The sequence below is a fragment of the Saimiri boliviensis genome, chromosome 11, assembly GCF_048565385.1.
Source record: "Saimiri boliviensis isolate mSaiBol1 chromosome 11, mSaiBol1.pri, whole genome shotgun sequence".
Classification (NCBI taxonomy): Eukaryota; Metazoa; Chordata; class Mammalia; order Primates; family Cebidae; genus Saimiri; species Saimiri boliviensis.
In genome coordinates, this window is record NC_133459.1 from 118,526,296 (window position 1) to 118,539,253 (window position 12,958).

Sequence of the window (12,958 nt, forward strand, 5' to 3'; positions counted from 1 at the left end):
GAAAGAATGATCTCTGTGTAAACATGACGATTATTCAGAGTACAGCAGCCGGGGCCATCAGTCACTGACACTTCTTGCAGTAGGAGATCTGCAAGGTATATTCTCATGGCCTCCATGCTCCCCACCACTCTATTTTGTTGCTTTACTTTGAAATATCCTGAATTTCCTATGAGAATATTAATCATTCAGTAGCTATATTAATAGCAAATTGTTTATTTCTTCTCTTTACTTGCAAATATTTTTTGTTTTGTTTGTTTGTTTTATTGTACTTTAAGCTCTGTGCACATCATGCAGGGTTGTTGCATAGGTACACACATGCCATGGTGGTTTGCAGTCTCTGGCCTCCCATCGCCTATATCAGGCATTTCTCCGTGTTTTCCCTCCCCAGCTTCCCAACCCTTGCTGTCCCTCTAGCCCCCCCACCCCCCAACCTACTCTAGTGTGTGTTGTTCCCCTCCCTGTGCTCACATGGTCTCATTGTTCAGCACCCACCTGTGAGTAAGAATATGCGGTGTTTGGTTTTCCGTTCTTGTGTCAGTTTGCTGAGAATGATGGTTTCCACATTCATCCATGTCCCTGCAAAGGACACCATCATTGTTTTTTATGGCTGCATAGTATTACATGGTATATATGTGCCACATTTTCCTTGTTCAGTCTATCATTGATGGGCATTTGGGTTGGTTCCAGGTCTTTGCTATTGTAAACAGTACCGCAGTGAGCATACATGTGCATGTGTCTGTATAGTAGAACGATTTATAATCCTTTGGGTATATACCCATAATGGGATTGCTGGGTCAAATGGAATTTCTGTTTCTAAATCCTTGAGGAATCACCACACTGTCTTCCACAATGGTTGAACTAATCTACACTCCCACCAGCAGTGTAAGAGTGTTCCTTTTTCTCCACCTCCTTGCCAGCATCTGTTGTCTCCAGAATTTTTAATGATCACCATTCTAACTGGTGTGAGATAGTATCTCAGCGTGGTTTAGATTTGCATTTTTCTAATGACCAGTAATGTTGAGCATTTTTTCATATGTTTGTTGGCCACATAAATGTCTTCTTTAGAAAAGTGTCTGTTTATATCCTTTGCCCACTTTTTGATGGGGTTGTGTGTTTTTTTCTTGTAAATCTGCTTTAGTTCTTTGTAGATTCTGGATAGTAGCCCTTTGTCAGATGGGTAGATTGCAAAAATTTTTTTCCCATTCTGTTGGTTGCTGGCTAACTCTAATGATTGTTTCTTTTACTGTGCAGAAACTCTTAAGTTTAATTAGACCCCATTTGTCTATTTTGGCTTTTGTTGCCATTGCTTTTGGTGTTTTAGTCATGAAGTCCTTGCCTATGCCTATGTCCTGAATGGTATTGCCTAGGTTTTTTTCTAGAGTTTTTATGGTGTTTGGTCTTATGTTGAAATCTTTAATGCACTGGGAGTTAATTTTAGTGTAAAGTGTAAGAAAGGAGTCCAATTTCAGCTTTCTGCACACAGCTTGCCAGTTCTTCCAACACCATTAATTGAACAGGGGATCCTTTCCTCATTGCCTTTTTTTTGTCAGTTTTGTCAAAGATCAGATGGTTGTAAATGTGTGGCATTGCTTCCACGATCTCTCTTCTGTTCCGTTGGTCTGTATGTCTGTTTTGGTAACAGTATCATGCTGTTTTGATTACAGTAGCCTTGTAGTATAGTTTGAAGTCAAGTAGCGTGATGCCTCAAGCTTTGTTCTTTTTGCTTAGGATTGTCTTGGCTATGCGGGCTCTCCTTTGGTTCCATATGAAGTTTAAAGTGTTTTTTTCCAGTTCTGTGAAGAAGGTCAATGGTAGCTTGATGGAGATAGCATTCAATCTGTAAATTACTTTGGGCAGTATGGCCATTTTCACAATATTGATTCTTCCTAACCATGAGCATGGGATGTTTTTCCATCTGTTTGTGTCCTGTCTTATTTCCTTGAGCAGTGGTTTGTAGTTCTCCTTGAAGAGGTCCTTCGCATCCTTTGTTAGTTGTATTCCTACGTATTTATATTTTATTCTCTTTGTAGCAATTGTGAATGAAAGTTCACTCATGATTTGGCTCTCTGTTTGTCTGTTATTGCTGTATAGGAATGGTTGTGATTTCTGCACATTGATTTTGTATCTGGAGACTTTGCCAAAGTTGCTTATCAGCTTAAGAAGATTTGGGGCTGACATAATGGGGTCTTGTAAATATGCAATCATGTCGTTTGCAAATAGAGATAATTTGACTTCCTCCTTTACTAATTGAATAACCTTTATTTCTTTTTCTTGCCTAATTCCTCTGGCTAGAACTTCCAATACTGTATTGAATAGGAATGGGTGAGAGAGGGCATCCTTGTCTAGTGCCAGTTTTCAAAGAGAATGCTTCTGTTTTTTGCCCATTCAGTATGATATTGGCTGTGAGTTTGTCGTAAATAGCTTTTATTATGTTGAGATATGTTCCATCGGTTCCTAGTTTATTGAGAGTTTTTAGCATAAAGGGCTGTTTAATTTTGTCAAAGACCTTTTCTGCATCTATTGAGATCATCATGTGGTTTATTCTTTGGCTTTGTTTATATGATGGATTATGTTTATAGATTTGCATATGTTAAACCAGCCTTGCATCCCCGGGATGAAGCCTACTTGATTGAGATGAATAAGCTTTTTGATGTGCTGTTGCATTTGGTTTGCCAGTATTTTATTGAAGATTTTTTTGCTTCGATGTTCATCATGGATATTGGCCTGAAGTTTTCTTTTTCAGTTGTGTCTCTGCCAGGATTTGGTAACAGGGTGATGTTGGTCTCATAAAATGACTTAGGGAGGATTCCCTCTTTTTGTATTGTTCGGAATAATTTCAGAAGGAATGATACCAGCTCCTCTTTGTACATCTGGTAGAAATCAGCTGTAAACCTACCTGGACCTGGACTTTATTTGATTGGTAGGCTATTAATTGCTGCCTCAACTTCAGATCTTGTTATTGGTCTATTCAGGGATTCAACTGGTTTAGTCTTGGGAGAGTGTAAGTATCCAGTAATTTATCCATTTCTTCTGGACTTGCTGGTTTATGTGTGTAGAGTTGTTTGTAGTAATCTCTGATGGTGGTTCCTATTTCTGTGGCTTCGGTGGTGATAACTCCTTTATCATTTTTTATTTCATCTATTCGTCTTCTCTCTTTTCTTTTTTATTAATCTGGCTAGCAGGCTGTCTGTTTTGTTGATTTTTTTTTTCAGAAAACCAGCTCTTGGTTTTATTGATTTTTTTTGAAGGTTTTTTTTTTTTTTTGACTCTATCTCCTTCGTTTTGCTCTGATCTTAGTTATTTCTTGTCTTCTGCTCACTTTTGAATGTTTTTTATCTTGCTTCTCTAGCTCTTTCAATTTTGATGTTAGGGGGTTGATTTTAGATCTTTCCTCGCTTCTTGTGGGCATTTATTGCTATAAATTTCCCTCTAGACACTACTTTAAATGTGTCCCGGAGATTCTGGTACATTGTGTTTTCATTCTCATTGGTTTTGAAGAACATCTTTATTTCTGCATTCATTTCATTGTTTATCTATTTGTCATTCAGGAGCAAGTTGTTCAGTTTCCATGTAGTTGTGTGGTTTTGGGTGAGTTTCTTAATCCTGAGTTCTAATTTGATTGCGCTGTGATCTGAGAGACTATTTGATATGATTTCCATTCTTTTGCATTTGCTGAGGAATGATTCACTTCCAATTACGTGGTCAATTTTAGAGTAAGTGCGATTTGGTGCTGAGAAGAATATATATTCTGTTGGATTTGGGGTGGAGAGGTCTGGAGATGTCTGTTGGGTCCCCTTGGTCCAGATCTGCTTTCAAGTCCTGGATATCCTAGTTGATTTTCTGTCTCATTGATCTATCTAATATTGACAGTTAAAGTCTCCCACTATTATAGTGTGGGAGTCTAAGTCTCTTTGTAGGTCATTAAGAACTTCCTGCCGGGCGCGGTGGCTCAAGCCTGTAATCCCAGCACTTTGGGAGGCTGAGGCGGGTGGATCACGAGGTCGAGAGATCGAGACCATCCTGGTCAACATGGTGAAACCCCGTCTCTACTAAAAATACAAAAAATTAGCTGGGCATGGTGGCGCATGCCTGTAATCCCAGCTACTCAGGAGGCTGAGGCAGGAGAATTGCCTGAGCCCAGGAGGCGGAGGTTGCGGTGAGCCGAGATCGCGCCATTGCACTCCAGCCTGGGTAACAAGAGTGACACTCTGTCTCAAAAAAAAAAAAAAAAAAGAACTTCCTTTATGTATCTGGGTGCTACTGTATTGGGTGCATATATATTTATATATTTAGGATAGTTAGCTCTTCTTGCTGCATTGATCCTTTTACCATTATGTAATGTCTTTCTCTGTCTCTTGATCTTTGTTAGTTTGAAGTTCATTTTATCAGAGACTAGGATTGCAACCCCTACTTTTTTTTTTTTTTTTTTCTCTCTTCGTTTGCTTAGTAAATCTTCCATCCTTTTATTTTGTTACTGGTTGATTGTTTTGCCTGTTAGTTGATGCAGTTTCATTGCATCATTGGTCTTTACCAGTACCAGCCACTACAAAAATTTGGTAAATTTTTGTAGTGGCTGGTACTGGTTGTTCTTTTCGTGTTTAGTGCTTCCTTTAGAAGCTCTTGTAAGGCAGTTCTGGTGGTGGCAAAGTCAGTAGTTGCTTGTCTGTAAAGGATTTTATTTCTCCTTCACTTATGAAGCTTAGTTTGGCTGGAAATAAGATTCTGGGTTGCAAGTTCTTTTCTTTAAGGATGTTGAATGTTGGCCCCCACTCTCTTCTGGCTTGTAGGGTTTCTGCCAAGAGATACACTGTGAGTCTGATGGGCTTCCTTGTGTGGGTGACCTCACCTTTCTCTCTGGCTGCTCTTAGCATTTTTTCCTTCATTTCAACCCTAGTGAATCTGATGATTATGTGCCTTGGGATTGCTCTTCTTGAGGAGTATCTTTGTGATGTTCTCTATATTTCCTGGATTTTAATGTTGGCCTGCTTTGCTAAGTTTGGCAAATTCTCCTGGATAATATCCTGGAGAGTGTTTTACAGCTTGGATTCATTCTCCTTGTCACATTCAGATATACCAATCAAGTGTAGATTAGGTCTTTTCATGTAGTCCTATATTTCTTGGAGGCTTTTTTCATTTCTTTTTACTCCTTTTTTCTCTAGTCTTGCCTTCTTGTTTTATTTCACTGAGTTGATCTTCAATCTCTGATATCTTTTCTTCTGCTTGATCGATTCAGCTATTGAAACTTGTGTACGCCTCACGAAGTTCTTGTGCTGTGTTTTTCAGCTCCATCAAATTGTTTATGTTCTTCTCTAAGCTGTTTATTCTAGATAGCATTTCATCTAACCTTTTTTCAAGGTTTTTAGTTTCTTTGCATTGGGTTAGAACATGTTCCTTTAGCTACTACCCACCTTCTGAAGCCTGCTTCTGTCATTTCATCAAACTCATTCTCCATCTGTTTTGTTTTCTTGTTGGTGAGGAGTTGTGATCCCTTGGAAGAGGAGAGACATTCTGGTCTTTGATGGTTTTATCCTTTTTGTGTTGGTTTCTTCCCATCTTCACGGATATATCTAGCTTTGATTTCAGGGAGCCGCTTGATCATGCAATCTGTTTCTTGTCTGCCTGTAGAGTTGCTGCTGGGCTGCCACCAACTCAGTCTGGCTGCTGCTTAGGCTTCCTGTGTCTTTTGTTGACACAGGGAGATTAGGCCTGCCTCTTTAATGGAGGATGCCCTTCCCTCCACTGAGCTTGATCTTCTGGGTCCTGCTTGAACTGAAGTGCTGGCTGCAAAACCCTCAAGCAAGAGGACTTCACCCTGCTGGGCTTTGTGCAGGGAGGGACCCACCTAGCCTATCACCTGTCTCCCTACTTTGTAGCACACCCTCTGGGGGGCCAGTAGCTCTGTCCCACAGGCTCTCCTGGCCAGCCAGTGCGTCCGCCTAGATGTGTGCCGATAATCTGCAGCACCAGGTGGGGCTGCTATTCAATTCTTTGCAGGTAACTTGGGTGCCTTTCAGCCTGGTGAAGATCTCCTGGTCTGTGGGTTGCAGAGGCTTTGGAAGAAGTGCAGTATCTGGTCCGATGTGCCAGAGGGGGATATCCCCCAGTGTTCCAGTCAGATGCACTTCCCGGGTAGAGCAGCACCCTTCCCTGCCTTGGTTTGCTGTCTTTGGGCTATGCCCACTGTCCACCCAGTCCCTTGGAAATGAACAAGGTATCTCATTTGTTTCTATTAGGCCAGCTTGGCAGAAGTCCCTGTCTTTTTCAGATTTTTTTTTTTCTCATAGACTATTTTTTTATTTTTTGGTGTCCTCTTCAATTTCTTTTATCAGTGTTTTATAGTTTTAATTATAGAGATCTTTCACTTTATTCCTTAATTCCTAGATATTTAATTTTAGGTGTGGCTATAATAAATGGGATTCTTTTTTATTTATTTTCCAGATTTTTCACTGTTAGCATACAGGATGCTACTCAATTTTGTATGCTGATTGTGTATCCTGCAACGTTACTGACTTTGTTTATTATTTCTGACAGTTTACTTGTGGAGTCTGTATGTTTTTTCCAAATATAAGATTATATCATCTGCAAACAAGGATAATTTAACTTCTTCCTTTCCAATTTGAATGTCCTTTATTTATTTCTCCTATCTGATTGCTCTAGCTAGGACTTCCAATATCATGGTGAATAATAGTGGTGAAAGTGGACATCCTTGTCATATTTCCTATCTGAGAGGAAAGGCTTTCAATTTGTCCTCGTTCAGTATGATACCAGCTGTGGGTTGTCATATATGGCTTTATTATTCCTTCTATACCCAGTTTTTTGATAGTGCTTGTTGTGACTGAATGTTGAATTTTATCAGATGCTTTTCAGCATCAGTCAAAATCCTCATATGATTTTTGTTCTTCATTGTCTTGAGATGCTGTATCACATTGATTGATTTGCATACATTGAACTATGCTTACATCCCTGGGATAAACCCCACTTGGTCATATTGAATAATCTTTTTAGTGTGTTGTTGAATTTGGTTTGCTAGTATTTTGTTGAGGGTTTTTGCACTAATACTCATCGAAGATATTGGCCTGTAGTTTCCCTTTTTTGGTATGTCTTTTTCTGGTTTTGGCATCAGGTTAATACTGTCCTAATAGAGTAAGTTTGGAAGTGTTTCATCGTTCTCTATGTTTTGAAACAGTTTAGGATTTGTGTTAGTTCTTCTTTAAATGTTTGGTAGAATTCAGCAGTGAAACCATTGAGTTCTAGGCATCTCTTTACTGGGAGACTTTATTAGGGCTTCTATCTCATTACTTGTTATTTTTCTGTTCAGGTTTTGGGTTTCTTCATGGTTCAATCTTAGTAGGTTGTATGTGTCTAGGAATTTGTTCATTTCTTTGAGATTTTCCAACTTACTGGCATATAGTTGCTCCTAGTAGCCACTAATGATCCTTTGAATTTCTTTGGTATCAGTTGTAATGTCTTCTGTTTCATCTCTGATTTTATTTACTTGGATCTTCTCTTTTTCTTCTTAGTCTAGCTAAATAAAGGTTTGTCAATTTTGCTAAATTTTTCAAAAAACCGACTTTTTTTTTCCATTGGTCTTTTATATTGTTTTCTTCATTTCAATTTTATTTCTGCTCTGATACATTTTTTTTCTACTAATTTTGTGTTTGCTTAGTGCTTGCTTTTTTAGTTAGGATGCATCATTAGGTTTTCTATTTGACATTTTTCTTCTTTTTTGATGTAGACACTTGTAGCTATAAACTTTTCTCTTCATACTACTTTTGTCCCATCAGTTTTTGTATGTTGTATTTCTAATATCATTGGTTTCAAGAAATTTTTTAATTTTCATCTTAATTTCTTCATTGACCCACTTGTTCAGGAGCATGTTGTTTAGTTTCCATGTATTTGTATAGTTTCCAAATTTCCTTTTGCTATTTTTTTCTAGTTTCCACTGTGATCAGAGAAGATGTTTGATATCATTTCAATTTTTAAAAGTGTGTTTTTTGTTTTTTTTTCTTTGAGACGGAGTTTTGCTCTTGTCACCCAGGCTGGAGTGCAATGGCGTGATCTCAGCTCACCGCAACCTCCGCCTCCTGGGTTCAGGCAATTCTCCTGCCTCAGCCTCCTGAGTAGCTGGGATTACAGGCACATGCCACCATGCCCAGCTAACTTTTTGTATTTTTTAGTAGAGATGGGGTTTCACCATGTTGACCAGGATGGTCTCGATCTCTTGACCTTGTGATCCACCCGCCTTGGCCTCCCAATAAAAGTGTTTTAAGACCTGTTTTGTGACCTAACATATGATCTTTCCTTGAATGATTCATGAGAAAGATGTGTATTCTGCAGCTGTTGGATGAAATGTTTCGTAAATATCTATTAGGTCCATTTGGTCTACAGTGCAGATTAAATTCAATGTTTCATTGTAGGTTTTCTGTCTGGTTGATCTGTCCAGTGCTGAAAGTGGGGTATTGAAGTCTCCAGCTTATATTGGGGCCTATCTTCCTCTTTAGCTCTAATAATATTTGCTTTCTATATCTGGGTGCTCCTCACCATAACCTCCACTTCCCAGGCTCAAGTGACCCTCCTATCTCAGCCCCCACCAAGCAGCTGGGACCGGAGGTGTGTGCCACCATTCCTGGCTAATTTTTTTGTATTTTTGGTAGAGATGGAGTTTTGCCAGACTTGTTGCTCAGACTTGTCTCAAATTGCTGAGCTCAAGTAGTCCCCCTGCTTTGGCCTTTCAAATTGCTGGTATTATAGGCATGACCCACTGTGCCCAGCCTCACTCTGTGTATTTTTATTAGACAGTTTAGTCCGTTTACATTCAGTGTTATTATTGATAAGTAGGAACTTACTCCTGCCGTTTTGTTATTTGTTTTCTGGGTGTTTTACAATCTTCTCTTCCTTCTTTCTGTCTTTCCTGTTTTCCTTTTAGTACTGATGATTTTCTCTGGTGGCATGCTTTAATATCTTCCCTTTTATTTTTTGTGTACCTGTTGTATGTTTTTCAATTTGAGGTTACCATGGGATTTGTAAATACTATCTTATAACCCATTATTTCACACTGATGATAACCTAACACTGATTGCCTAAACAAGCAAACAAAAATGCAAAAAGAAAACTGTTAAACATTCTACACTTTAACTTTATCCCCATGCTTTTTACCTTTTTCTTATTTCCCTTTACATCTTATTATTAAGCTGTTGTAGCTATTACTTTTGATTGCTTCCTCATTTAGTCTATTTAAGTCAAGAGAAGTTTACATACCACAATTACAGTGTTATAATATTCTATGCTTTTCTGTGTGCTTACTATAACCAGTGGGTTCTGTACCTTCAAATGATTTTCTTCTTGTTCATTAACATCCTTTCCTTTCGAATTGAGGAACTCCCGTTAGCATTTCTTAGAGAACAAGTATGGTGTTGATGAAATCCCTTAGCTTTTTTTTTGTCTGGGAATGTCTTTATTTCTCCTTCATTGTTAAAGGATATTTTCACCAGGCATACTATTTTCGAGTAAAAGGGCTTTTTTCTTTAGCACTTTAAATATTTCATACTACTCTCTCATGGCTTGTAAGGTTTCAACTGAAAAGTCTGCTGCCAGACACATTGGAGCTCCATTGTGTGTTGTTTCTTTTCACTTACTGCTTTTAGGATCCTTTCTTTATCTTTGACCTTTGGGAGTTTGATTATTAAATACCATGAGGTAGCCTTCTTTTGGTTAAATCTGTTTGGTATTCTATAACCTTCTTTAACTTGAATGTTGATATCCTTTTCTGTGTTTGGGATGTTCTCTTACATTATGCCTTTGAATAAACTTTCTATCCCCATCTCTTTCTGTACCTCTTCTTTAAGGCCAGTAACTCTTAGATTTGCCCTTTTGAGGCTATTTTCTAGATCTCATAGGTGTGCTTCATTGTTTTTTAAAATTATTTTTTCTTTTGTCTCCTCTGACTGTGTATTGTCGAATAGCCTGTCTTCAAGTTCACTTATTCTTTCTTCTGCTTGATCAGTGCTGCTAAGAGACTCTGATGCATTCTTCAGCATGTCATTGCATTTTTCAACTCTAGAATTTCTGCTTAATTCTTTTTTTTTTTTTTTTTTTTTTGACTCTGAGTTTCGCCCTCGTTACCCAGGCTGGAGTGCAATGGCGCGATCTCGGCTCACCGCAACCTCCGCCTCCTGGGTTCAGGTAATTCTCCTGCCTCAGCCTCCTGAGTAGCTGGGATTACAGGCATGCACCACCATGCCCAGCTAATTTTTTGTGTTTTTAGTAGAGACGGGGTTTCACCATGTTGACCAGGATGGTCTCGATCTCTTGACCTTGTGATCCACCCGTCTCGGCCTCCCAAAGTGCTGGGATTACAGGCTTGAGCCACCACGCCCGGCCTAATTCTTTAATTATTTCAATCTCTTTGTTATTTATCTGATAGAATTCTGAATTTCTTCTTTGTGTTATCTTGAATTTCTTTGAGTTTCTTCAGAACAGCTATTTTGAATTCTCTGTCTGAAAGGCTATATATATCTCTCTTTTTGTAGGATTGGTTCCTAGTGCCTTGTGTAGTTCATTTGGTGAGGCCATGTTTTCCTGGAGGTATTCTTTGGTGTTTGGGCATTCAGCAGTTAGGTATTTATTCTAGTCTTCACAGTCTGGGCTTGTTTTTGCCTGTCCTTTTTGAGAAGGCTTTCCAGGTATTCAAAGGGACTTTGGCCAAAAGCCCAATTATGTTGTGGTTTTTGCAGATTCGTAGACATACCACCTTCATGGTCATGGATAAGATAAAGAAGAATTCTCTGGACTACCAGGCAAAGACTCTTGTTCTTTCCCCTTACTTTCTCCCGAAAATACAGATTCTCTGTCACTCTGTGCTGAGCCACCTGGAATTGGGGCTGTGCTGATGCAAGCACTCCTGTGGCCACCACCACTGGAATTGTGCTGGGTCAGACCTGAAGCCAGCATAGCACTGGGCCTTGCCCAAGGCCTTTCCCTTCAGGATGGTGAGTTCCCCCAGGTCCTGGGTGTGTCCAGAGATGCTGTCTGGAAGCCAGGGATTGGAGTCAAAAACCTTAGCAATTTACCTGATACTCTGTTCTACTGTGGCTAAGCTGGCATTCAAACCAAAATACACATTCCTTTTTACTCTTTCCTCTCCTTTCCATAGGCAGAAGAGTCTCTGCCTGTGACTACCACCTTCACTTATCCTCAGGGGTTGTGCTAGGTCATCACTGATATTCACTTAAATCCCAACGGCCCTTCTGTCAGTGTATAGTGAATGCTCCCAGGCCTGGACTCATCCTTCAGGGCAGCAGGTGCCCCTCTGACCCAGGGCAGGTCCAGAAATGCTGTCTACGAGCCTAGCCCTGGACTTGGAGACCCCAAGAGCCTCCTTGTTTCTCTGCCCAGACGTGGCCAAGATGACCTGATTTTTGATTCTTGTGACAGTGCTTTTCTGTGTGCAGATTCTTGTTAAAATTTGGTGTTCCTGCAGCAGAGACCAATGATCTAGGCTTCTGTTCTACCATCTTGCTTCTTCTTTCTTCAGGAAATATTTGTTAAACATAAAAATACAAGTTGTTTCAGTCAGTGATGGGACTGTTCGTTTTTCCATCTTTTCTTACAGAAGCAGGAAGATTGATGGCTTGGTATTATATTACATTTGAGACGGTGAAGAAATTTTATACAATCAGTGGAAAAGAAACCTTATCAGATCTGGTAAATTAATTTTCACTAGAAAATAAATACATAATGATGTAGTATAAAATAATATTTGAGAAACAACTAATTTGTGTATCTCATATAATTTACAAATTAATGAGCAGAAAGGAAAGACATATGCATTTCTAAGAATGCATATGTCTCTTCCTATATACTTCTGATCATGAGATATGGAATAGTTCTTCTTAGAATATATTATATTTTCTGTTTTAACTCTTATCAGAGCTAAGAAAATTTATGTACAAAACCAAAGTAGGTATGGCAACTACTTTACAAGTTAGGTGATAATGCTAATTACCTTGGTAGTGGCGATAGAATGTAATTGGGATGTAAGAAAGATTCCAAGATGCTGTGGTGTGATATGTTAGGAAAGTCTGCCATGAGTGAAGGACAGTGAGTTGCAGCATGTGTGCCATTTACTTGCAACCTCTCCTTAAATCTTTGCATCAGAATAGTGAGAACAATGGGAATAGAATAGTATTGGTGATGACCCAGATCAAATACTGGTTGTAGAGAAAATGGGAATAATAACAGATTATGCTAAAATATCAACAGTGGGGGCAACTTTGCAGCTGCAGCAGTGAACAGGACCATAGGCATGGTAACTGCATTGGTCCTTTCTTCCTTCACTCAACATGAATATGAAACAATATTTATAAAAGAAAATATTTACTCTCAAATTTAAGCCATTCATATTTATTTAAAACATTGAATTTGATTACTGTGGTAAGATTATTATAGTAAAAATTGCACAGTAGGATTCCAGTTGTGATTGAGGAGTCACATAAATAACAATTGATGAAAAATAGAAGGTTTGTATTTTTAGGTAAACATTCTTAACTAAGGAGAAATCAAGAGTAGAAAACACCCACTATTAACATTAACTCATCTGGTCTTGAGTTCAGCAAGTGTATAAGAAAATTAAAACAAGTGTTAGTTCCATTTTTAGATATGTGGAAAATGAAAGCACAGAGACTCCTTTTTTTGTTACCTGGCAGAAGTAGGCTCTAGAATCCAAATTTCCTAATATCTAAAACATTCTTTCTATGACTAAATTATCCTCAATTGAGATAATGATTTGCAAACTATAGAACAGTAGAATAGTAGTAGTAGTAGTAGTAGTAGTAGTAACAAAAGCAATGTTTATTGAGGACTTATTTATTACTACATGGTAGGCACTGGGCTAGATATTTTAAATTGTATCTTGTTAATCTTTCAAATCTTATTTGTATAGTCCTGGTGTCTAATGTAA

General features: G+C 38.6%; 1 protein-coding gene across 1 annotated transcript in view; it reads left to right on the forward strand.

Moving 5' to 3' along the window:
* LOC101029695 (helicase for meiosis 1) overlaps nucleotides 1-12,958 on the forward strand; it is a 177,957-nt gene that overhangs the window by 130,468 nt on the left and 34,531 nt on the right. Inside the window, exon 21 of the mRNA XM_074381443.1 lies at nucleotides 11,612-11,703. Coding sequence (XP_074237544.1) covers nucleotides 11,612-11,703 — 92 coding nt within the window. The remainder of the gene's footprint in view (nucleotides 1-11,611; nucleotides 11,704-12,958) is intronic.